We start from the raw sequence: 27,552 nt of genomic DNA on the forward strand, positions 1-27,552 counted from the left end.
GTTTAATTTATTAAAATACAAGTGAAATACCACTATACTGAAGATCTTAAGGTACAAGCGTTAAAACAAAACTGTATTGGAACAATACGTAAAGCTGTCTTCACTTTCCAAAACCTTGCGATCACTTTCATAACTACATATGTTGGGCTTATGGCTTCCGATCTCTCAGGGTCTGGTCCTTGATTATAAAGGTTCTCAGCTGATAGTGGGCAGAACATCTTAGCAGCAGAATCATGCTAGTCAGAGATGCTCAGCTCTTAACTACCAGGAAGGAGAGTAATCTATAAGAGCAAGGGGAGAGAAGCTACAACAGGACAAATCTCCAACCCCAATGACTTATTTCTTCAAACAAGCCACACAGGCCACAGTTCTACCACCTTTCTACAGTCGGTTCAAGATTTTAGTGCATGGATGAATTAAACCAGTCCTTAGGTCAGAGCCTCATTATCTAACTGTCTTTGGAAACACTTTGCAGCACACAAAGAAATGTGCTTAATCTCATAAGCATCCTTGATCACTTAGTAGTGTCGTGAACATGAAATGTTTATATGTACATGTGTCTTCCTTTTTTTGACATAGACCAAATCTCATGTATCTCATATTGGCACTGAATTTCCTAGAAATAGGACTTTGAACTTCTGATTTCCCTGACTCCATCTCTTAAGTGCTGGGGTTATAGGTATAACTCACCATACCTCATTTATGCATCGCTGTGCATCAGACTTAGGCCTTCATGTTTGCTGGGCAAGCATTCTACTCACTGAGCTCTGTTCACAAGTCTGGGAATCTATTTTCAACTCTGAGTGTGTAACTTGTGGTTGAATTCATGAGTCATGGTTATATCAGCTCATGAATCACTTTCAGAATCATTTATTTTAGATTTTATACAATGATCACTTTCTCTTTCCAGGCCATTTCTCCTTTCCTTTAGATATTAAAATTATATTCTCTTGGGGACAATTAGCCCACACATTCAGTGGCTATTTAGAAAAGATTGTAATGTGCTCTGCAAAAGCAAGGTGAGCTAGATGCATTGCTAAACCTTTCATCATGCCTGTTGAATTAAATGGAAGCCTGGTAGCGTGAGGGTTCAGGCAGTCCTAGAGCCTCTTCCTATGATTTGGCTCCTCAATGACCGCTGAATATTCCTTGGTAATTTTATGGCTAATCACTAGGTAATCTTACCTCATTAAAATGTCATATAGGTTTATATATTGAAAAAAAAATATATCACAAGAGCCACATTTAGTAGTCCATGTCTATAACCTCCACACTTAGGAGACAGAGGTAGGAGTATGAGTTTGAGACAAGATTGGGTTACATCAGGCTTTATGTAAACCTGAAATACATGGCAAAAGCCTTATATAAAAATCACAAAGTAAGTAAATGAACATACAAAAAAGGGATAGAAAATTGCATCTTATCTTGACTATCTTTATGTTGCCAGAGTCATCATCACTGAAGCATGGGCTTTTTCTTTCAAAGCTATTTACTGTCTCACTAAGTAAGAACTTTTCCAGTTTTGCTTGTATCTTATAAGTCAGACAAGGAGCTGGTGTGTGAGCCAGTTGCTCAATCGCCTCTGAAATTAAATGATAGTTTAATGGTAGTAGTGTTTGTCCTTCAGTGACCAGTTTGTGTAGAACTTCGTTATTGGTCTATCTGAAAGTCATATATATGGATCATTTAAAAACTCCATAGGTATTTTAAACTATAATCCACAAATGTAGCATCTAAAGCAGTAAGATAATTTAATTCTATAGGACGCTGTAGAAGCAATACCCAAGTATAAGAATATGCAACTTCGAAATATTTTTAAAAAAATTTTTTAAACGTTTTTTTTTTCATTTTACATACCAACCACACTTCCCCCTCCCTCCTATCCTCCTTTTCCCCTGCCCCCCAACCCAAGTCCCCATCCATTCCTCAGAAAACATAAGACCTCCCACAGAGAGTCAACAAAGTCTGACATATCAAGTTGAGGCAGGACAAAGCCCCTACCCCCTGTATCTAGGCTAAGCAAGGTCCTTAGGGAATGGACCCAAAAAAAGACAGTTAATGTTTTGGGGATAAATCCTGGTTCCACTGCCACTGGCCTCACAGACTGTCCCAGCCACACATTATGCAGGTTCTCCAGCTATCAGTCCAGAGTCACTGAGCTTCCACTAGCTCTGGTTAGCTGTCTCTGTGGGTTCCCCATCCTGATCCTGATTCTCTCTTAGACTGGACTCCGAGAGCTGAGATCAAAGTTTAGTTCTGGATTTCTGCATCTGCTTACATAAGTTACTGGATGAAGGTCTTGTGATGACAATTAGGGTGGTCATCAATCAGAATACAAGGGAAGGTCATTTCAGGCCCGCTCTCCACTATTGCTAGGAGTCTTAGCTGGGGGTCATCCTTGTGGATTCCTGCAAGTTTCCCTAGCACCAGGTTTCTCCCTAATGCCATCATGGCTCCTTCTATCAGATAACTCTTTCCTTGCTCTCCCTCTCTGTCCCTCCCCCAACTCACCCATCCCATTCCATTATTACTACAAAATCCAATAATCATAATTTTCATTATCGTTGTTTGGAGCCAAATGGGAATTTGAACCCTTTATTTAAAAAAAGGAATGGAATTACATGCAAGTATGGAAATGCCATAACGAAATCTATTATTTTATAAAATTAACACTCATAAAAATGCTAGAATTTGGGAGTGATGATGTAAGCCTTAGTCCTCTATGTATGTAATTTGGAAGACTGAGTTGCCCTCCAGTCATATCAGGAAGTCTTAAAACTGGATGATGAAGAAAACAGGAAATCCTTTACCAAGAAAAATGGGGATAAAGGGCACCAGAAAAGAGCTAAACTCTCAACATCTAGAACTTTCCAAGTCCTATAGATACTGCTTTGTGGGTGAAGAAGAAGAAAAGAATAATATAAAATAAATTGTATCCATTTGCAGTATTGCATTATTGATTCTTTTGAGTCAGGTGTAGTACTTTAAGACACAGTTTAGAGCTTCTTACTTCTCTGTCTTCTCTCCTCTCCTCCTCTCTCCTCTTTTCACCTCCTCTCCTTTCCAGCTCAGCTCTACCTTCTCTCAGAAAAACTTCCTAAAACCTGCAGCCTTGAATAGAATTTTTAAAATAATTATCAAAAGCTGACTGTGTCTCTCCAAACCCCGTCTTCATCACTGGTGCCTTACATACACTTCACCTGTCCCCAGAAATAGTTGCTACCTACTGTATCCCATGCCTTCTTCATATCTAAGTATTCTTGAACCTGTTCCTACATCCATGTTACTCCTCTATCAACATATATCTTACAGGGTGATCACAATGACATTTCAAACATCAAAGAATGGTTTCTTTGTCAAATTCCATCCCCTTAGAATTTCCTGGACACTGCTTTTCTTATTGTTTTAGTATATTTTCATTAGATCAGTTATAACTCTCTACTTCTTTTGTAAGTTATGATTAAATTGGTTTAAATAAAATAAAAGTCAGGTTAGCTCAAGGTCTCAGAAGTTTGGTTCCATGGTTACTTAGCTTTGTTGTCTCTGAATTTGTGGTAAGGCAGAGCACTATGATAATAAGCACATCCAAAGACTTGTGCTTACTCATCTTGTGGGAACCAGGAGGCAGAAAGAGAAAGCGGGAGATGGAGGAAGAGACCAGTGACAGAATGTGTCCTTCAAGGGCATATCCCCCAGTGACTTACATTTTTGATCCACCTGTGCCTGACCTTCATAGTTAGTTCTCTGTTGCCTCCCAACATCCCATTGAGATTGGTTCCATAATGCATTGATCCAATCATGAGTTTAGAGCCATTTTAATTCAACCAATAACAACCCAAAGGCTCTAACTATGACTCTGTGCACTAAAGAACAAACCTTCAACTCTAGAGTCCTGACAGTAACAATGAAGACACAAACCAGCCACTATCTGGGATTGCTACACATATTTACTTGCTAATTTCTTTCCTACATACACTAACATCCATATGCACCAGATTAAGGAGACTTCCCAGAGCTAGGCATTTTGTTTATCACTTGTGTCTTCATAATTATTCATAAAACTGGTCCATAAAATGTTATAAGTAGAGTCTTTATTAATAACATATGAGAATATTAAAAGAATAAATGCTCATTACTGGGGATCAGACTTAGATGTTTGTGTACATGTCTATATTCATTAACTTACTTGCCTTATGACTCTTACTGATTACATCCTGTAATGCGATATTGTTCAAATTCTTCCTAAACAGGATATTTTTATTACTTGGAGGGAACCAAAGATGCTCTCCTTTGTGGCTTCAGCACAGATTCTGGGTATGTAATATTTGCTTTGCTTTTAGTTGAAATGCTGCCAAGGAAAAATCTCACGCTCAATGAGTACTTTTGATTCGATATTACAATTTTCATAAATTTCATGGCATTGATTTTGCTCATTTTATCTAACAATAAACAAAGATTTTAAAATGTTTATAGTTTATGCATGCATTGGAAAGCAAGACCAATCATGAGATCAGGCTTGAATCAAAACAAAATAGCCATCATGAGAATCTAGGTATATACAAGAATACTTTCTAAAAGCCTATCAAAAATCGGTTGGCTAGTTTAAGGCCTTACTTCTTGGAAAGAAGAATAACAAAATCAATATCTCTTTCCATCTCAAAGCTCTCCACTGCCTAATTCAATATGACTCATAGGTAACTGAGTATACTGCTCAGACCAATTTACACAGGATCCTGTGGACTAGTTGTTTTCAGAATCTTCTGTTTATAAAACACCGTTTTGATTTCTCCATACACCACCTTCAGTTTGCAGCAAAGCTTTGTTCTTGTCCTGCTTGCCAGCAGCAAGGGGTCTCTTCATCGGGTTCTGGAAACTCTATGAACCTCAGAATCAACAGTGCTGCCCCTCCCACAAATGCTTCAGACACCATGTTCATCTAAGGAGACTAAAAACCAATCTGCCAGTTTTGGAAAGTAAAAAATTCTAAAGCCAAAATTTTTATGAACATTTTCAAATGTTGTATATGACTATTCCTGGCTTTAATTCACCACAAGAGTAACTTTCAAAGAAGCCATTTTGCCAGAGGCCTTCATAGCAAACTCTATTGATCTGAATTTATGAATATGTTGCTTATGAAATCTTCCATTTACTAAATGGTTCTATGGTCAGGGAGTGGGTTAATCATGTTATTTAAATTCAAAGTCAATCTTAAATTCTTGAGGTAAGTTATTGTGCTATTCCCACTTGGAAAAAAGTGTATCTTTGAGAATTTAAGTAATCTGGCAAAATGATCAACTAGTAAATAGTGAAATGAGAAGCAATGGCCATTCTTTCTGACCCCAGGTTACAGTCTCTTAGTTGTTCTGCAATGTTCAACCTCTACATTGAACCTTGAGGTTAACACTCTGCTATAGTGTTCCTTACCTACACGCCAAACATATCCTGACCTGTAATTCCCATTTGTATCTGTAGCCAGTGTCCAGAAGGATACTACTGTGTGAAGGCTGGCAGAAATCCTGATTATGGCTACACGAGCTTTGATACTTTCAGCTGGGCCTTCTTGGCCTTGTTTCGGCTAATGACTCAGGATTACTGGGAGAACCTTTACCAGCAGGTGGGTGCCAACAGAATCAACTGTCTCTAAAGGCGGTCAGTGCTCAGTGTGCTTTGATTCTGCCTTAGGAGCTGTTGCGGTTGCTGTTCCTTTCATTTCATTTCTGTGGACAATATGGGAATCCCGACATGTATTTCTAACATTAGAAATAATTTATCATGCTCATATTAGAACAGATAGTTCTTAGATCCTAAATTAATTTTCTTCTATGTTCTGAGAAATGTTAATTTTTAGGTCTTCAACATACCCCTAGGGTCCGACACAAAGAGCAGAGTACATTGCAGTTTCTTGAGCTGTCTTTGCACACTCACCATTTCCTTCACATGCCTGGGCTGTCAGAATCCTGGAGAATTTCCTGTACTGTGCCCACCAGACCCTCCTGTCCTGTGCCCACAGATTCTCCTATACTGTGCCCACTATACCTTAGTGTTGAACCTTTATTTACAATTAAATACTCAGTTCTACTCCAAACCTTCCTCTCCCTTGTCAACTACTTCCTCTTCTGGGTTTCATGACCCTTAAATGTTCCTCAGCTTAAACATCAATCTGCTCTAGTGTTCTTTCCCATGGCCATGCACTTTAGCATGAATGTGAGGCACTCGCCACATGGGCTTCTCTATGTGTATATTATATATCTCAGCACCCAAACCAAGAGGAAAGTAGTTGAAATGATAATTCTCTTATTTCATGTAACCATGAATTTCTTTTCTCAGAATTGTTAAAAGTACTTCTTTTGGCCTCTTTTATATTTACTTCTGTGACTATTATAAATGTTATAAAACTATATAAAATACCTTTTTGTAGGAAAATAAAATTAATAGAAATAATTCAGAGGTAGAAACAGAATCTTAGAATGCTGTACTGCTGGGCTCAGGTCCTCCTTTGTCATCCTCCAGAGTCTCCAGGGCCACTGTCATGGGACCACCATCACAGTCCCCACCTTTATAATAGAAAAGAAGAGAATCTTAGCTCAAAGTTAAGGTCATGCAAAATAAAAGCATTGACATACAAATTTGCAAAGGGACGACGAAAGATAGCCATATTTAAGTTGAGATACGGAAGCTAGACTTTCTCACACATTGGTAGTAACCTTTGTAGAAAGTTAATGAAAATAAAAGTTTCCAATGATCTAAATGTTCCACTTTTATGAATTTATTCAAGATAAAAACAATAACAACAACAGAATGATAGAGTGGGGAATTGAATAAATATTAAGGATTCCAGAAGTATATAGGTTTCACTTATATCTCTATACTATTCTGAATTTTTCTAAAAATGAAGCAAATGGCAGAATATACTGCATTTAAAAATAAATAATTTTAATTATTAATCATTAATAATGGTTTTACTAGATAAAAATAAATATCCATGGAGTCAACAAATAAATTTAATCATTAAAGCAATCTGTCTGCATCAAAATTTAAAATGATAATAATTTAAAAAGGAAAGAATAGGACTTGAACAATAAAGGGGGATGTTTGAAAAATTAAAAGACAGTATGAGAGCTAAAGTTACCAGTAGTTTCAAAAATGTGAAAAATGAGAAAGTTATGCTATATTTAATACTAATTATCAAACCTTAGTACCAGCCTGTTACATTGCTATACCTTTTATACTGATTAAGACAAGTTTGTTTAATACTGATTGTCTTCAAATATATTGCTTTCATTTATATTTCTATAACATGAAAGTATACAAAATGTTTGATTTGCATGTTCTTTATCTATCAACCACAATAAAAAAATTTAGTAAAATTTTTGCATTATTAAAATAACAATTTCCTTTTCTACCCCCAGACTCTACGTGCTGCTGGCAAGACCTACATGATTTTCTTTGTTGTGGTGATCTTCCTGGGCTCCTTTTATCTGATAAACTTGATCCTGGCTGTGGTAGCCATGGCCTATGAGGAACAGAACCAGGCCAACATCGAGGAAGCTAAACAGAAAGAATTAGAATTTCAGCAGATGTTAGACCGACTCAAGAAAGAGCAGGAAGAAGCCGAGGTAAGTGTTTGTCACTACAAATATGAAGGCAGAGGAGAAACAAAGGTCCTTTCCATGTAGATTCTCCTGATTTCAGTAGACTATACTTGATGTTGGTAGAAAGGCCAAATAACAATTCCTGTATTCTGTGTGAATCGCATCCTTTTGTTTCTAATGTGCTTGAAGGAATGAACTCTAAAGAGAGCTAGAACAGACACCTATTATAATAATCTCCCAGTTCCATAGCAGATGTTCTGAGACATCACTTGTAATTCTACCACCCAGAATGCATCAGCATGACAGCTTCTAAGAATATAAGAATTGTGTCCATTCTCAGCAATAACAGCTTTTCTTTTGCAATTTCATGCACAGATAGCACATTCTGATTATTGCCACCCTAATTCTCTCTTACTTTCCTCTCACCCAATCGCCCTGCAATCGCAACCTACAAGTCCCTTTCCTACAACTGTATCTTTTTTTCCTAACCTACTGAGTTTAATCAGGGCAGTCACTGTCCATGGATTTGCTACTATTCCCTTGAGCCCTATGAGCTAATCAGTGGGTACGAGACTGAAAACAATGTCTGCCTCTCCCCCAGAGCCAATAAAAGCAACACATATACATAAGGCTGAAGGCCTCCTCACTCATGGTTTTTAAACTTAGTTGATAGGAGCAGGCAAGGATTCCATCTTGTGAAGTGACCCTCATAATAGTAAGAAACTGTAACATGAAGGTTAGTCAACAATTTAGAGATTAAAACAAATGCTCATTAACTTTGGCTAATGTTATAAACTTTCAGATTAAGACAGTCACAATAATGATTGTGATCACTTCTGAGTAAAGCACAATACGTGCTAGCTTTCTCTGCAAAGGCTTTAGTATTTCAGCTGTACAACTGTTTAGTAAATGCTTTAAAACCTGCCACGTGATTTGGTATAGTTAACCTCTTGAATGGCTCTAACACTAGCCAGGCCAATAATCTGTGATACGGAGAAATACTGATGTACAGGTTTATGTAGTGCCACATATATTTAACATTAAAATGGTAAAATTAAGAAGTATAACACATTTTCAAACTGTCCAAAAATGTATAATAGGATTATATCTTTGTGTCTTGACATTGTACTCATATATAAAATTATACATTTTTGGGGAAAATTTTGTAATGAGGAAAATGTTGATAAAATAATAGTGGGTGTAATGATAGACAGGATATAATCACAATTTAACTGTTAGACTAATACATAAATGACCTGGAGAAGTATAACCACAACTCCTTTCTGAGGGTAAGACTGAAAGTATTTTCTACTTTCCCTTTACATCTTTCCATCTAGTTTCCTTAAATGATTTTTCTTTAGTCTTGAAATATTCACATCCACTCAAACCTATAACCTCATTTTTCCATTCTCTAACTCTCCCAGTCTACCTCTCCCAATTTCGAGTCAATTTTTGACAACCCTCTAAGTCTGATTAGTACTTCCCATAAGTGCTTGATTATGGGGTCATCCCCTGAACTATGGGGAAACTACCAATGGCCATACACACAAAGAAAAAAATGATTCTCCCTGCTCCAGGTGTCCCAACTGCCAGTAGCACTTCCATGAGGGGCATGGCCCAGAGAGTACCTGCCTACCTTCCTTATTCTTCCTGAATTTTGGTTAGCTTGCTCTTGTACAGGTCTCACGCAGGTAGCCTCAGTTGCTTTGAGTTCTTGAGTGTGATAGCCACATTGTGCCCAGAAGTCAACATTTCAAAGCTCTAATCCCTATTCTCTGGCTCTTGCCTTATTGTTGCCTCCTTTTCTGTGGTTTTCCCTGAGCCTGGCTGGGTGTAAGGAGGGAGGCTGATAGATGCCCCATTTAGGGCTGAATACTCAGTTTCTTGTTCTTAGTACTTAGAACAATCATGCATTCTTGCATTAACTGTTTCCCCCTGCAAAAATAAACTTCTATTACCAAGGCTGAGGACAGTCCAAATATGTGGGTATTGACATAAATACTTAGAAGACAACTTAGCAACATGTCATTTAGCAAAATAACTAGGGAGTCATAAACCCTAGGATAAAACCCAGATGGAATTCTAATTTTACGTTTAGAACATAATTTATTATTTATTTATTTATTTATTTATTCATTAGTGAGGTGGGATAGCTATCTTCTCTCCCTTGTAATTCAATTTCGAGATTTCATCAATCCCTTAAGATAAGAATCATTGACCTTATAATTTTTCTTGACACTTTATTTCCTTATTAACTTATTTCTATTTTCAGACATACCACTCTCACTAAGCTATGGGGTTCCTGACTCCATGGGTCACCCTGAGTTGCTTACCTGATCTTCAAATCCATTATCTTAGCACACAGTTTATGTGAGTGTTATATCGCAAAAGCACCTGTAAAACTTCGACACATAGTACTTCAATTTACTTAATTCTAAGGAAGCTTACAACATGAAAGAGTTGCATTACAAATGTACTGAAATTTATTATAATATGTGAGAGGAGAAACTATGCTTCACATGCTCATTGGTTATAAAGCAACACAACACAGATTACTTCCTGCCTGGACAAGATTTGTAACTGAATGCCCAGTCTGGGTTCCCTGAGACTTGTTTTTTTCAAGATTTGGAAATTACTTAAATGCTGGGATTGTCTTGGTTCAACAGGCCATTGCTGCAGCTGCAGCTGAGTACACGAGTATTGGGCGGAGCAGGATGACTGGTCTGTCGGAGAGCTCTTCAGAAACCTCTCGGCTGAGCTCCAAGAGTGCCAAGGAGAGACGAAACAGAAGAAAGAAAAAGAACCAGAAGAAGATCTCAAGTGGCGAGGAAAAGGGCGACGACGAGAAACTGTCCAAGTCGGGATCGGAGGAAAGTATCAGGAAGAAAAGCTTCCATCTCGGCGTGGAAGGACATCACCGCTCCCGGGAGAAGAGGCTGTCCACCCCGAACCAGGTACTACTGGCGCCACCAGGCAAGGCTGCACAGCCAAAAGCCAGTGCAAGGTTTAATGCTGGGGTCAGGGTCCAAGAGAGGAAGGGGACTTCACCATCACATTTTTCCTAAAATGCTGCCTTTAGCTGGGTGTTTATGGAAAGAAGAGAGATGTATATGGTATCTCAATTAAGTTGCCATTTTCATTTTCATAAAAAGCTATTGTTTCAGAATTGCTATATCTTCCTTAAGAAGCATTTTTTCTAAAATAAAATGTTTCTGCAAACTACTATAGGAATGAAGAATGGTGTTTACAACACAGATTAATTCTTATGGTTGTATTTTGTCAATGTTTTTAATACCTCACTCCTGATAAGAACAAGAGGAGAGAAGGAGAAAAGTGGGAAAGGGAGGGAGGGAGAGAAGGAGGGGGAGAGGGAGAGAAGAAAAGAGAGAGGGAGGGAAAGCCATAATATAATCCTAAAAGTAGTTCCTCTATCTTTTTCTGTCCTGTAGACAAGCATGAACCAAAGTAGCAGGCAGCCAATTGTGAATTTTGTGCATTCTTTTGATATCTTCACTCCAAGCACAGAAGCTTCTGGTTGACAGATAAATTAATTTCTCTCTTGTGGATTTCCCCTCTCGCTATCCTGTTTTTCACACTGAAACCTCTACATTCTGGTTGGTCCCCCTGCAAGCCCATCAGATGAGCCATGGGTCCAGAGCTACCAAACATTTACACACTGTACAACCCCACCTCAATTGTTGTCGAGACAAAAATATACTTATGGGTTTGGTACTCTATTGAATAAACACTGAAGATCAAGAACCACATCTTATGCCGATCACAGATAGCTTTGACTTCACCTTCTCAGCTTCCTTTACTTTCCTGGATTGCTCATTTCCCATAACAGAGATGCTCACTGTTACCTGAAGATTTTTACACCTTCCCTTCCTCTATTACTTCGTACACATTGTCCCCCTTTTATTTATTTCTTTTTCTTTTCAAACTCTCTGTATAGCCAAGAACGACCTTAAACTTCTGACCTCATCCCTTCTACTTCTCCAGTGCTGGCATAGTAGGTATTGGTTACCATGGTTAATGCAGTGCTGGGATTTGAACTGAAGACCTTATACAAACTAAGCGAGCATACTACCAACTTAGCTATGTCCCCAGCCCTGTCTGCTTCTTACTGATAACTTTCTTCATTAATTTCTCCTGACACAGCGGCACCCTACTTTCCACTATTTAGCTCAAGTACCCCACCCTCATAATCCTATATATCTTCCTCTGTCCTCTGCATCCCCTAATCTGGGGTTCCAGACATGGCCCGAGTTATCTGCCATTGTCATCTTCGCCACAGTTGGAAGTTTCCAGCTTCTGTTACTTAGGTGTGAAGCACAGACAGAAAAGACAGTCAGTCCTTGTCTGCAACAAGGCGCAGGCTAGGATAGGCAGCTAGAATCCTCATGGATTACTAATGCAAGGAAAGACAAGAGGGAGTTTCTGCTTGTTCTGAGGCAAAACCCTTCCTTGTCTTACTCATTTTCCACTGTTCCCAGTGCCTGCCACTTGTCTTTAAAATAGCCAGCACTAACGTTTATTGAATTTAGTACTTCTAAATAATCTATCCTGTGTTTTCATTTATGGAATCAGTTTACACTGCAGAGGAGTCATATGAAGGGGACAGCTTTTCACTGTTCCCTTGGGAGCCACTCCCCCCCGCCCCACGCCGAACCCCGAAGTCACAATAGTCCCGTCTCTTAATTTCCTTGACTACTATGTACTCTAAAGCATACCCAACTAGACTCCAGTCTATAAAATGATAGGTTCTCACACCTTATAGTGGATGAGTTTTAGTGCTCGAACTGGGGCAAGTCCTTTGCCAGGTTCTGGGGATAGATTCTTCTGATTGTTGCAGCCTTTTCTTTATCTTTTTCTTTCTTTTTTTTCCCTAGAATTGATCTTTTTGTTGAGTTTCTTTTCTTTTAAATACGATTCTTTTAAACATGCACAGCATCGCTGGTCTCAGGCTAACGATTTGGTGGTAATTTCACGAAGTCTGCTCTTATTTGGAGCTCCAGCAAACACTTTTTGTCTTGTTTTTCTCACAGTCACCACTCAGCATTCGCGGCTCCTTGTTTTCTGCACGGCGCAGTAGCCGAACGAGTCTCTTCAGTTTCAAGGGTCGAGGAAGAGATCTCGGATCTGAGACAGAGTTCGCCGATGACGAGCATAGCATTTTTGGAGACAACGAGAGCAGACGGGGTTCACTATTTGTACCTCACAGGCCTCGGGAGCGACGAAGCAGTAACATCAGCCAGGCCAGTAGGTCCCCACAAATGCTGTCGGTGAACGGAAAGATGCACAGTGCGGTGGATTGCAATGGCGTGGTGTCGCTTGTTGACGGACCTACAGCCCTCATGGTCCCCAATGGACAGCTTCTTCCAGAGGTGATAATAGATAAGGCAACTTCCGACGACAGTGTAAGGATGTTTTCCGTAGCTCAGGCATGCCTGGGCAATTACTCGTGCATCAGTCAGTCTCTCTGCTGGGGCGGGGGGAGGGGGTGTCTGCTCTCTAGCCTGTGAATGGCTCTGTGTTTGGGTATGCCTTCTCTGTGAAAACACAGCTTTAATTCATAACTCAATCCCCACGAGTTAGGTGCTGCAACCACCTAATTAAAAGATATTTTATGGGGCTATCCAGATGGCTCAATGAGTAAGGGCCCTTGGCACAGCAAGGAAGCCAGGCAACTCACAAAAGTAACCACTGTACAACTCTGGCTCCAAGGTTTCTGGATCCCTCTCCTGGCAGCTGTGGGTACTGCACTCACATGTGCATAACATAGACACAGATACACATAATTACAAACTTATACATAAATCTTAAGTTAACAATGATATTTTATGTCCCATGTTGGTAAAAGGATACATTTACTTATATTTGTGTTAAGATTACAGGCTGAAACCCATCACTTTAGAGAACATTTATGCCTACAAAATTTGAGTAGGTTGAACTTATTAGTAGGCAGGCCTCACTTCTGTAAAGAAGCAAGGATTCCTTGCCATCTACTTCTGTTTATTTCAGGTCAGTTAATATATATTTATTGCAAGGGATTCTTACTTGAGTTGTTAATAACAAGAGTAACAACAGCAAACATACTCTTTAGCTTTTTAAACATCTGTATGAGAATATATAGTATAGTCAGCGCAAACAGAAGAAATAAGCCAGAATATTCTCATGTGATCATAGTTCAGGAGCAGCTCTGACATTTCCATAAAGGCCCTGTGTTTTAATTGTATGTTCTTAATCTCCATCCCCACTGATTTTTTCCAGTTCCTGGGGTTTTCAGGATATGGCTCTTGTACATTGATTATGTTGTGTTGCATTAACAAATATCAAGAGCTCTCACTAACGCAGCAAGTTTGAATCATAGACGACACACCTGTATGCTTGTGCTAGCAAACTGTGTAGTATTTGAAGTGAGAATAAAGTTCCATCAAAGTCATGGCCACATACACATTTCAGTTTGAAAAGAATGCATGTGCTCTGTGGTGACTTTGAAACCTCTACGCTTGCATGATACAGCTTAAGCCTTTCTGTTAAGATGGTGTTTCCTTGTGAAGTAGCATGTTACCTTCATAGGAAATGACACCTAAGCTTTAGATTCCAATGATGTTTGTAATCTGTTAAATGCTATGCTATTTATGTCATATTTGCAGGAGATTTAACATTTTTTAAAAAGAAATATTTTATTTAAGAATTGACTTTTTACCAGAGGAAAATCAAAACCACAAAACTAAAGAGCTAAGTTTATGAAACCTGAAGATTTGACCATCATTGAAGTCCGACATATGCACAGTTTACATGTGCACACGTACTATTGCATGACAAACAGTAAAATCTGTATGTTATAGACATGTCCATGTGAAAAAGAGTTGGTATAGGCAAACTCTTTTTTATTTGGGGCAAGAAAAGAGAATGGCAGAGAAAACACAGATTACATTCCCATACACATATATACAAGTGTGATTATGTATGCACAGCTATATTTTGATATTCATATATACATGACTATATACAACTTTGCATCTTTTTAATTATATAATTAGATGAACTATTAGCATATATGTATATTATACATATATTGATATATATGTGTTGGTAAAATTTTTGCTATCTATCACATAGCACATATAAGCTAATACCTAGTGCTGTAGGACTGTATAATTCTCTCTTTTGGCTTTTTGAGACAAAATTTTTCAAGACAAGTTTTTGGGATTTAATTGTTTGACCAATTTTTTTGTTTGCTTATTTGTTTGTTTGTTTTGGTTTTTCAAGACAGGGCTTCTCTGGGTAGCTTTGGTGCCTGTCCTGGAACTAGCTCTTGTAGTCCAGGCTGGTCTCAGACTCACAGAGATCTGCCTGTCTCTGCCTCCCAAGTACTGGAATTAAAGGCGTGCAACACCACCACCAGTGGCTGGCTATATATATAGTATGTGGTTTAATTTTTAGAAGACCAGTGCAGTATTTTTGTTTGTTTGTTTGTTTGTTAAGTCGGGTGGCATGCTCGAAAAACAAGCATTTTTGCTTAAAGAAGAATATGCCCGGCATGCCTCCATTCAAATTACTGCATGTCAGTGGCTTTTAGGGCTGTGGTTTTTAGCATGTGTTCACCTCTTTGAGGCAGAGCCTGTACTCTCCACGCTGCTAGTGTTGCCATTAGTCCGAAGTATCTTTTTCAAACTGAGTCACTTAGCACTGTCCACCCAAAGTGTTATAAAGTCTTCTTTCAGCGATAAGAAAAAAATTCTTGAAGTAGTTTTCATTAATGTTGGTATCCCAACAGACAATGGAAATAGCAATGATGGAAGTTAGTGTTTGACCCTGCCCCTTTCTTCACACACCTCTACAGCCCTCTTCTGGTTTTTGTTGTGTATGTTTTTTTTTCCCTTGGTAGATATTGGATTAAGTTGGATGTGCAGAGAGAACACAATAGTGCTGTAATGAGAAGAGCTATTTCTTACCCCTGAAGCAAGAGTAGAAGGCAAGATCTCTCCCTAGATGCATTTTACTTGTGTAGGAGGCATTAGGTAGCCTTCCTCTTGCAAATATCTAGCAAGCAGCAGGGTCACCATTTGAATCTAGTAGTCTAATCTCTGCTTATAAGCATTCATTATAGCTACCCAAGCAGGATTCCATTTCTACCTATGCTACATTAGACTTATGTTCTTAAGAAGGCAATCAGTCACCTTTTCTCACCCTTCAGGGCACAACCAATCAAATGCGCAAGAAAAGACTTTCCAGTTCTTATTTCCTGTCTGAGGACATGCTGAATGACCCACACCTCAGGCAGAGAGCCATGAGCAGAGCAAGCATTCTAACCAACACTGTAGAAGGTATGTGATTTAAAAAAAAACTTAGCTTATGGGTTTTTAAATAAAATTAATATAAACCATGATCACCTCTACAGAGATTTGTGAAATTATTAACAGTAATTGGAAGCATATTAAAGGTGAAAGGGAACAACTAAAAAAATGTTATTTTTATGAAAGGGAAGTTAAAACCTCAAGAGCATGTGAATTTATATGCCAGAGGATTCTATTAAACCTTTCAAAAGTGTTTCTTCATTCAAATAAGAAGCAGGTTACCTTAATCAATAAACATCACCAAAATTTATGTATATTTAAGTACAGTATGATTTTTAGTTATACAAATAATTTATGCATAATGTAAATGTAGTGTTATATATGTAAATTTTTAATGAATGAAGTCACTTTCATGCAAAAAAATAGTATTTAATCAATAGTAATGATAACCATGGCTGAGAAGGTATGTGCACATGGGTATGTGTGTATTTGCAGGCTGACATTGAAGATATTCCTCTATTGTTCACCATATACCTTGGGGGACAGGGAGTCTCTCACTGAACCTGGACATCACTGATTCAACCAGACTAGCTGACCACCAAGTCTAATGGTTCTTCTGCCTCCACCTCCCCAGTGTTGGGATTACAAGCATGAACTTTAGTGCCCAGCTTTTTGTGTAGGTTCTAGGGATCAGAATTCAGGTCCTCATGACATGGCAAGAACTTGACCATCCGAGCCTTCTCCTCAACTAGTGTATATTTAACTGCGAGGTGCCCATATGTATTTAGTCGTTAATACCTTTTTTCTTCTTCAACTCACTTGAACTTGTAGTACAAGACTTTTATGTAATCTTCTGGGCTTTCAAAGAAATAGCACTTTTATACAAAACTTAAACCATGACAAGTGTTTGAATATTAGATTTTATTGATGATTTCTAGTTGGTAGTGTATAAATTACGCGACGAGTGATTTCATGTTTGTCGTTTTTTTCCAGAACTTGAAGAGTCTAGACAAAAATGTCCACCGTGGTGGTACAGATTTGCTCATACATTTTTGATCTGGAATTGCTCTCCATATTGGATAAAATTCAAGAAGTTCATCCATTTTATTGTTATGGATCCTTTTGTAGATCTTGCCATTACCATTTGCATAGTTCTAAACACATTGTTTATGGCTATGGAGCACCACCCAATGACTGACGAATTCAAAAATGTACTTGCCGTGGGGAATCTGGTGAGTTGTGCCCCCACAATCTTCTCCCTTGGGGTGTCATCTTGCCATTTCCTTCTGGTTTTTAAAGCTGTGGGTCTACAGCTAGTTATACAGACATTGAACTTACCATATGAATCCAGCTACAAATCAACCTTCTGATATTTATATACTATTTTAAGATACTTTTTACAGTAGTGTTGGTTTCCATAAATAACAATATTATTTTCATATGTGTTAGCATTTCAGGACTTACAATATCTTTTAACTGCCAAAATACCTAAAAAAAAAAAAACATTTGAAAGTTTTAAATGGTTTTTGAAATGCATTTTATAATTGCATTGCTCTTCCTAAATATTCAACATTTTTTGAACCGCTTTGGGTGTATTGTTCTGAATTAATGCTGGTGAGGTGTCCAGACCTTTATAATTTCAAAGACCTCTGCTTGAACCCAGATTTAATCTTTTATTAATTATGTCCATGAACAAATTCCAAATTGTTCTGCATTAGATTTTTTCTTCTTTTTTTATTTTTTTTATTTTTTTAGGCAAAAGGCAGAAGTATGTGCTTTCTAATTTCTGAAGGAGTCCTAGGTCATGGAAATCAGTGTCTCCTTTCTGAGTTTATTATAACACATGAACTCAGAGGTCAACCTTTTCTCCTGTCTAACAACGCAACACCAAGTGGAGAACTCCCTGCTATTGCTCTTATAATCCTTTTTTTTTATTTAATGGTCTTACCACTTCCCTTTGAACCATTTTTGTTCAGCTAAATTCTTTGAGGCAAACTGTGCCACAAGAAGGCCTAAGCAAAACTTTTTATGTTATATCTTTGAGTTTTTTGAGTCCTGTGTCATGAATTAATTGTTTTTAATAATACACTTTGTACATCAGTGCTTCAGGTATCTAACTTTATCTGCCCTGTGTAGGTTAAACACTTTTCTTCTGCCCTTGTAAACCTTTAAATGTTGAGTCAACATGTTCTTTATGACTCTGTGAGCAGAAAGTATAAAAAGGAGAGAGGATCAAAATTTCAATATCTGAGTAGATATGATAGATAAATAGATATATGATATATAGATGACCAAATATATAAGTGATAGATACACAAATAAATAGATGATTAGATAGAGACATAGTAGATAGATGATAGATAGAAAAGAGAGTAAATGATAGGTAAATAAGCAATAATTATCAGACAGATAATAGATATAGATGATAAATGATGGAGAGATGATAGATAGATAGATAGATAGATAGATAGATAGATAGATGATAGACAGATGTAGTAACAGAATTATTAGGCAATTATCAAAAGCTCATGTCTCTGAAATTTTAAAAGATCCTTTTAAATGCTGTCTCTGATGATGAAAACTGACATAAGTAGAACTTTTAAAGTTTTCAATCTTTATATAAAAATTATAAGAAATATATGCCTTGCTTATAGAAAGAAACGAGAGAATTGGCACTTTTGAAGTGTCTAGCACATTGTATGGAATACAGTCACTACTTAGCTAATAGTCATTGTCACCATCGAGATGACTTTACTTTCCAATAACAGAAAAAATATTGTGTTTCATTTAGATCTTCACAGGGATCTTTGCAGCTGAAATGGTACTGAAGTTAATAGCCATGGATCCTTATGAGTATTTCCAAGTAGGGTGGAATATTTTTGACAGTCTAATTGTGACATTGAGTTTGGTAGAGCTTTTCCTCGCTGATGTGGAAGGATTATCAGTCCTGAGATCATTCCGATTGGTAAGTAGAAGCTAAAGATACTGCTGCATTCTGTAAGGAAGGGATATCATGTTTGTTAGAGATTTCATTTGTTTTTTCATCTACATTATTATTATTTAAAATTTTTACAAGTTGAATCAAAGGCAATATCAAATCTTACACTTAGCAAAATAAAATTTATTCATTTACAAATAAACTTAAAGGATTAGAATCTCATGTTTAATTAGGAACTTGAAATTATGTCCAGTTCTGTCTATGATGTATTCTAATATGATAGGAAAACTTTTAATCTAATATATAATGATACAATTCACAGTAAGAAGATTATGATTCACAGAAATTTATGCATAATATGTCCATAGCTTTATGGGTTTAGTAATTAAAGTTTAAATCATTATCACCCAAACAACTGTGCAGTCTAAAAAATATTAAAAGCATTAGAAAGTAAAATTAAGGTTGAGCTACCAATTCTAAAAGAACAAATACCATGCAAATAAGTTGCTTTCAGAATCATCAGTGAAAACTACAACACTTTTTTCATAATATGCACTGTCATTATTATGGTAATAAGAAACAACAGAAATATTAAAAGACAGATAAAACAAACTATGGCCTTCAGCTAGACAATAATAACATGGAATGTAGATTGCAACATAAACTAAAAACAAAAATCAAGAGTAGAAACATTGAAAGCTGTTTTATAACTAATTCTAAACTTTGTTTTTAGCTACGAGTCTTCAAGTTGGCAAAATCCTGGCCCACACTGAATATGCTCATCAAGATCATCGGCAACTCGGTGGGCGCCCTGGGCAACCTGACCCTGGTGTTGGCCATCATTGTCTTCATCTTCGCCGTGGTCGGCATGCAGCTGTTTGGAAAGAGCTACAAGGAGTGCGTCTGCAAGATCAACGAGGATTGCACACTCCCGCGCTGGCACATGAACGACTTCTTCCACTCCTTCCTGATCGTGTTCCGTGTGCTGTGTGGCGAGTGGATAGAGACCATGTGGGACTGCATGGAGGTCGCGGGCCAGACCATGTGCCTTATTGTTTACATGATGGTCATGGTGATCGGCAACCTCGTGGTATGTAAGAGCTATTCATATACTTAAGTTTTCTATTACAATTATTTTCAGATGTTATTTTTGTAATTTTAAACTTAACTTTACTTTATAAACAAAATATCTTTAATCCCCTTCACCAGAAAAACCTATATTTATATTTTTTAAACTTACCTCCTAGAAAAAGTCCTACATTATTCTCTCATTTTGATAGCTTTGTCATACAAATTAAGTTCTCTAACCTTTTAAAACATGAACTGTCTTCAAATATGAAGCTATAGTGGTAAATAATACATGATTAAATTAATGATCCCAAGCTAATGGAGCAAAGCCAAAGAGAATATTGGTGATAGGGCCTCAATTCACAAAACTAGCAACTGGACCAACCTCAGAGTTCTTGCCCCTTCTGACCCATTGACTTAAAAATGGTTTCCATATTGCACAGTGATTACAAAGAATAAATAAAGAATAGTTTATGCCATATATACATCATGTGAAGTTCAAATTTTAGTGTCCATGCAAAGTTTTATATAAACATGGATATATTCATATGTGTTCTTAATAAAATACTAAAAAGATAACAGTTTAAAAGTACCTAAAAGTACTTAGCAAATACAAAATTGTTTTCTATGATTCTGTGTCAGCCAGGCTTTTTATTCCTGTAACAGACACCTGACATAAATGTTTAAAAATTGCTATCCATAATGGCAAGGCAGCATGTGGAGCCTAGCAGCTCACGGGATGTCAGCCAGGAAGCAGACAGCATTTTTAAGCTGTAATCTTTCTTATCTTTCCCAATCTATTCCATTTCTCCCAGCCTATATAAAAATATAAGGTAGATAATTTGGGCTTGAAGACACTTAATATTTAATTGTAGCTCAGTTTTGTTTGTGACTCGCATTTAAAACTTTTAAATATACATACAATTTACATGTCTTCTGCCCTTGGTGAAAATCTAAAACTTGAAATTCACTTGGATACATAATTCAGAAATGAAAGGCAGGAATGACTTTGCTTTCAAAAAAGACCTTGCTTCCAGGATACAGATTGCCCTGACCTCGTTGGCCACTTCTTCCAGGACCTAAGTGATGCTCAATAAAGTCAGCCAATCAGTTTTATTGTCTTGTACGAATTGTGTTCAATGTGTTTAAAGCTTGACCTGAATGGTCAGGTACAATGAATGACGGTATAGTGACAATAGCCTAATTTTCTTGCACACTTTGCTTCCCATGAAAGTAAGTAGCAAACAGAGGTGAGTTAAAAGAACGTTCGGGATCCATTAACGGAATTTGGCTAGCTCACATGGCCGAACAGAAACAAATGGATAAATGGCATGATCATCATGATGGGGGATGATTCTCTGCTCTTGTGACAATTCATCAGGAGCATTGCTGACCCTCTGCTGCCCAAGCCCCATGTCTGTATGCGGAGAAAGTTCTGACAAAAGCATTAAAAGGTGCTTCACTTTTTTGTCATTGTGAGTTTGTATTGTGACCTATATTTCTGAAAAGTGTACTTCTTTGTATTTCCCGTGTCCCTCTCCCCCCTTCCCCATCTACCCTGCTGTAGGTCTTGAACCTGTTTCTGGCATTATTACTGAGCTCCTTTAGTTCTGACAATCTTACAGCAATTGAAGAAGATACTGATGCAAACAACCTCCAGATCGCAGTGGCCAGGATCAAAAGAGGAATAAATTATGTGAAACGGACCCTACGTGAATTTCTCCTAAAATCGTTTTCCAAAAAACCAAAGGGTTCCAAGGACACAAAGCGAGCAGTAGATCCAAACAACAGAAAAGACAACTATATCTCAAATCGGACACTCGCTGAGATGAGCAAGGATCACAATTTCCACAAAGAAAAGGATAAACTGAGTGGTTTTGGGAGCAGTATTGACAAAAGCTTTGTGGATGACAATGATTACCAGTCCTTTATTCATAATCCCAGCCTCACGGTGACTGTGCCAATTGCACCTGGGGAATCTGATTTGGAAAACATGAACACTGAAGAACTTAGTAGTGACTCAGATAGTGACTACAGCAAAGAGGTAAGGTCACCTTACATATATTGTTGCCCTAGCAGTTTGCAGATGTACTAATATTTGAGATGTCCGGTGCTCTCTGGTCTAACGTTGGGTATGCCAAGAGAGAGACTGTGTGTGTGTCATTACAAACAGCTTGCTGACCGTTTGCATAATATTTTCTTGCTCCTTTTTAATAACTCATTTAATCCAGTTTAGCTGACAGCTGACCTTCCCATCCTCCATCGCTTCCTTGTGGCCACAGCCTTCGTCTACACCCTAAGATTGCCTTGTCATCTCCATCACTCTTACCTGTACACTCCCTACCTGTCAATTCCAACTAGTCCCTCTGCATCACGTCTCATGTAATCTGTGTATGAAAACTAATTTCAGTTCAGTCCACTCCTAATCATGTGCTTCCCATGAGAGAGTTTCTGAAGTCTCCTGAAGTGTGCATTACATGTAAGGTTTCACACTAAAGACTGAAGCAGCTTTGACCACCACTACTTCCTCCCAGTCTCCTCCCAAGCCTCCTGAAAACAAGTAACTTTCCCTGTAAGCCATAAGCATTTTATATCTGTGTTACTTTGCTTGAGATTTCCTTCTGTGGACAAACTCTGCATAAATGTTTAAAATGTGAATCTAAAGTCTTCTATTAAGTCATTAGCTCCTAAATCCCAGCTTCCGTGAGTGCATACAAAGCTCTCCAAACACCTGTTGAGTTCTTCCTAATTTCTGCTCTAGCTGGCAGACACTCATCTAATTTTGAGTCCTATATAATTTTATGCCTCTCTCTTGATTTATTATTTAGATTTGAGGTTTTATTTCTGAGGGAATTTGGGGATACATTAAATGGTGGTGTTGTCTCCCCAAACAAGATGGACATACATCTTTTGAGGAATGACAGCCGAAGTTATCTCTTTATTCCTAGTGAGTCAGAAATCTGGCTTTGGTCCACTGTGAAAACCCTGGGTTCTTTTGCTCCAGTTTTTCTAGATTAAAATGTTCCTGGGCTGACTTTACTGTCTCTGCCTTGTTTTTCAGTTAGGAGCTAAGGAACACAGACCACATTTGTCTGAAGTACATCCCTCTTTCTTGCACACCTCTCCTCTAATGGCCGCCATCTCTAACTCCACCTTCCCCTTCCAGATTCCCAGTAGTTTTTTTTTTTCCCTCCCTTGGAATTGTATTCATTTTCTACCCTTAAATGTCTTTGAGATAATGATCAACATGTTCTTAGTGAGGGTTGATGACGCTAAGCAGACTGTACCTACTGCAAAAGTAGCTCTAGTTCCACATCAACTATTTCACCAGTTCCCTATTTCAAAAATCTACATTTTGACCAAAGGGATGAAACACGTCTCCCTCTTGCTTTCATTTCCCCAAAGCCCTGCTCTTTGTGGGCTATGTGTTGTTTCCAGTATATTTCATGAAGACATTTCTATCCTTTCTTGTGTCACCTCTCACACAAGCAGGTTTGCTGGCAGAGGCAAACAATTAAATGAGTACAACATTCAAGTCAAAATATCCCATAGAGAAACATCTTTCCAAGGAATGACTCAGCAAAGTATCTTCATCAGTTCTGACTAAATAACTGTCAATAAAAGAGCATATTTCTCTAAAACCCCAGTTTCCCTCTGAGACAGAAAAGACATACGATCATCTACAGTGTACTTAGCAGAATAACACGGCCACTGCCTCTCGAAATGCAGACACTGGATTGATAGTTCTCACTCAGACTGCTGGGCTGTTGCAAGCCCTACAAGTACTCTAGGAGCGTTCACACACTGCACAGATGTTTCCCATCAGCAATGAATTGCTTCCTCTTTAGAAATCTCAGACGAAGCGTGGGATGGAGCCATTTGCTCGATAAATACATATTTCAATTTACTGTCCTCCAGGAATTGTGCTGCACTGCTGAGAGAGAGAAAAATCTTACTTTCTTTCAGTCATGAAACCCTACTGTGTGGTTTAACCAGCAAGTTAAAATATAAAGAGCTCTGGGTTAAGAGATGTTAGTGATTTACTAACCGTCTAGAGCTTCAGAAACACACTCAGGGACTCAGGTCATATTCCTTAACAGTTCTTGACTCCAGAGTTCTTGATTCAAGATGTGGCAGAGCCGACTTCAATCTGAAAGCACTAGAGAAAGACCCCACCAACGCTACTGCTTCTACGCCATCTGGTGGTGGAAAGCAATCTCGTTCAGGAGCAGCTCCACCGCCTACTTCTGCCATGATGTCTCTGTCTTCTGCCCTCTGTAATTACTTGAGACCCACAGTTTTAACCTTATCTAACAAGACCACATGTTGTTGAAGATTATTCCAAACAAAGGAACACCCGAAGGGGTTCAAAAACTACACCAATTTAGAGTATATGAAGCTTAAAGATAAGGAACTATAAATATTTGACCATTTTCATATTTTAAAATTCAGTTTCATGTATGTCAATAAAACAAAGAAAAAAATTTAAAATTACTGTATTCTACAAGTATTATATTCATTTTAGTTGCCTAAACACTATGCAACTAAATAAAATTATTTCATCCAGTACTTGAAGTCATGTACAAAAGGGATTGAGTTTATTATTTTCTATGACTATGTACTTAGCATTCAGACAGGTATAATTCTTTCTTTCATAAATTATAGTCATTAAATATTTTGACCCTTTTAAATATTTGATTTTCAAATTGACCTTAAAGTTCATGTACACTAAGTAATCATTGATTAAAATAGTAATATCATTTTAATCTGACAGTTTGCAGTTGTGATAATATGCAGGCCATTGCAACCTAGGCAGACTAAACATATTCTATGCCAGTTCCTGTCGTATCTCTTTGAGGGCCCCCAAAATAATTGATGTATGTCTTAAGGCTGGAGAAGGTGGTCCATGTGCCAAACCCTGGCACACAGGGGTAAATTCACTAGCCGACTGTGCCACAGAAGGAAATCGCAGGCCAACAACAAAGCGTTCATATCCCTTACCTCATCCTTCCACTTACCCTCCACTCACTCATCTCTTCAGTATTTATTACTGTAAATCTGAAAGCCATCATCTCTAAAGGAAACATGAGGTGCATACCTGATATGAAATGCATGCACTTTATTGATCTGATAAAAAGTTACTTAAATTTTATATAATCAAAGTTAAATCTTTTATACCAACTTACCGTAATGGTTTTTAAATTGTTCTTGTTTGTATCTCTTTAGATTTTATCGAATTTTTTTCGCATTCTTTCATTAAAGGGCAGTTTTTATTTTCACTTACTATTGAACTTTGTAAAGTATTATCGTTCTCACCAGAAAAGCTCTTACTGGCTAAATTTCATTGTTTGTTAGTTCCTATTAGAGGGCTTGACTCTGCTCTTTTCGCTTAAGTTTCCTAAAGGAAATCACTCTTCTAGAAAATTAGACTTCGATCATTTCTTTTTCTCAGTTCCAAACGCTTTGAAAAATCTTTCCATCTTTATTGGACAATGAAATTTTTTGGTCTGAAATATCTAACTTTCATAGGTTTGGAGTATTACTTTCCCGCTGTGATGTCGAAACTCTTGAAGCTAGTTAAACATGACAACTAAAAGTTAGTGGTCAAATGCTTACTTTAAGAGTAGTTTCCTCACATTACATACTATACTCTCACCCAGCCCACAGTGTATATAATCTATTGTTAAAGCATTGCTTGTATTGAAGGGCAAATTAAAAAATTGCTTAGTATATAATAGTGTAAATGTTCATTTGCTGAATAAGAGAACTATAAAACTTAAGGATTGTTTTTATCTCTACTTCAGTGACATGTATTTATTTATTTTATTGTGTTTCAAATATAATACCTAATGGTGAACCCACAGCATGTATTTCAGACAGATGCTAAGTTTCTCCCTGCAGGTGTAAGCCCTGACACACTTTACGTCACAGCTGACTGCTTCCTCATGCTGCCTTTCTCAGCTTCAGAACCTAACCTTCTCACTTCTGCAGGGGTAAAACCACAGTGGAACTCCCCAGGACGCAGCTCTGTGCTTTAACTACGCAGAGACACATGTGACCACTTTTACACAGGTTACCTAAAACCTCATACATATACGATGTTTCTTCAGTGTCTTGCATGCTGCTCAGCTACAAAATCTTTCTGCCTGACCCATTGCAAGAAAATAGAAAAGTAGACAATTGTTGCATCGACGAATCTACGTCACAGCATGTCACTGGGGTTATTCCATCGTTTTTTGTGACTTTCTTGATTACTTTTGGTATATCTTTCATGTTCTGAACTGATTTCAAGTGCATGATCTATATGATGCTATGGGATGGATTATAAAAGTAAGATACCATAGTAAATGACGTTTTAAATCATATTGATCACAAAATCACTGCCAGCTTATAAATTGAGTGTATAAACAGTTTTATTGAACTAAAATTTAATGGGAGGAATATTTTAGACATTAACACTAAAATCATATAGAAAAGGACCATTTTTTCTAGCCCTGTATTCACAGATAGGAAAATGAAGACTCAGCATTTGGCTGCTTTCAGTATATCCAGGAAAGCAAGAGTACAGCTGACGAACCCAACATCTAAGTTTAAATTTTGAGTAATTTTAAAATGATTTAGCAATGACTAGTACTTTATTTTTTATAATCAATTCAAAACCTTAGATTAGACATGTTTATTCATTTTTAAACGCAATCAGGTAAATGTTAATGAGCTATGCCTCCCAAGGAGAAATAAGTGTTTGAAATGTGTCGTTTAATTCCAGAAGTAGTATCACCTACTAATGAAAGTCCGTTTCTGCTTCTACACAGAGCTGCCTCTGCTTCCAGTTTTAAAAAGAAATAAGTGGGCACTTCAGCTCTATTTTGGTGAGACAGAGACACTTTTGCTAAGGTTATGAACAATAACATAGGTTGCTTTATCTAAATTCTCTAAAACTTATACTTCAAAAATAAATTGTTCTGACATCAAGAAAAAAATTTTTTAGTTTTAGTATAATCTTTGAAAGACTGAGTAATAAAGCCATATTAAGAATCTTGCCTATTTTATAATCCAGTTCATATTTTTACTTTCTCTGTCATGTCGTATTATTTGTTATCCATTGTGCAGTGAAGAAAGCAAAGTGTTATCCTGCAACAGTCACATTCTAGGAACAAGAACACTAACAACTTACAAGGAAAAAATATAAACAAAAACTCTGATATTTTAGTGTCCTGTATATGTGAAGTTACTCTTTATAGTTAAAAGAAATATTTTCCTTTTCTCAATTGCTAGTGATTTGAATTCAATGATCTTAAAGAAAACTATTTCACAATGCAATAAATATCCTTCAATTAGATCATGAATAAAATATGCATGTATAAAGTAGCACTTATATAGATATAGTAGAGAATACAGTATTTCAAAAATTTTCAGAAACGCACTTACATGTACTTATGTATGTGCACATAAATATATATGTTGCTTGCATATATGTTTATTTTGTGAATTCATAAATTTTTGCCAAACTAATGTTATAGAAGATGCAGTACATATCAAGAAATTATATTCCTGGGGATGGAGAGGTGACTCGGTGGTTAAGAGTGCTTACTTCTCTTCTAGAGGGTCTCTGGTCAGTTCCAAGCACCCATGTCAGGTTTCTTATAGC

The 27,552-nt window shown here is 37.4% G+C and overlaps 1 protein-coding gene and 1 long non-coding RNA gene across 2 annotated transcripts in view; one reads left to right on the top strand and one right to left on the bottom strand.

Annotated features, from left to right (window-relative positions):
* The window catches only part of Scn9a (sodium voltage-gated channel alpha subunit 9), a 124,907-nt gene that overhangs the window by 70,856 nt on the left and 26,499 nt on the right, over positions 1–27,552 (top strand). Inside the window, exons 8-17 of the mRNA XM_075984995.1 lie at positions 4,251–4,314; positions 5,473–5,614; positions 7,410–7,616; positions 10,259–10,546; positions 12,641–13,012; positions 15,799–15,928; positions 16,892–17,130; positions 18,690–18,863; positions 19,570–19,926; positions 21,472–21,948. Coding sequence (XP_075841110.1) covers positions 4,251–4,314; positions 5,473–5,614; positions 7,410–7,616; positions 10,259–10,546; positions 12,641–13,012; positions 15,799–15,928; positions 16,892–17,130; positions 18,690–18,863; positions 19,570–19,926; positions 21,472–21,948 — 2,450 coding nt within the window. The remainder of the gene's footprint in view (positions 1–4,250; positions 4,315–5,472; positions 5,615–7,409; positions 7,617–10,258; positions 10,547–12,640; positions 13,013–15,798; positions 15,929–16,891; positions 17,131–18,689; positions 18,864–19,569; positions 19,927–21,471; positions 21,949–27,552) is intronic.
* LOC142857206 (uncharacterized) overlaps positions 6,412–27,552 on the bottom strand; it is a 69,404-nt gene continuing 48,263 nt past the window's right edge. The window contains exons 2-3 of the long non-coding RNA XR_012911783.1: positions 7,437–7,548; positions 6,412–6,554 (exon numbers count right to left, since the gene is read on the bottom strand). This is a non-coding gene — a long non-coding RNA (uncharacterized LOC142857206). The remainder of the gene's footprint in view (positions 6,555–7,436; positions 7,549–27,552) is intronic.

Source organism: Microtus pennsylvanicus, chromosome 9, assembly GCF_037038515.1.
Source record: "Microtus pennsylvanicus isolate mMicPen1 chromosome 9, mMicPen1.hap1, whole genome shotgun sequence".
Lineage (NCBI taxonomy): Eukaryota > Metazoa > Chordata > Mammalia > Rodentia > Cricetidae > Microtus > Microtus pennsylvanicus.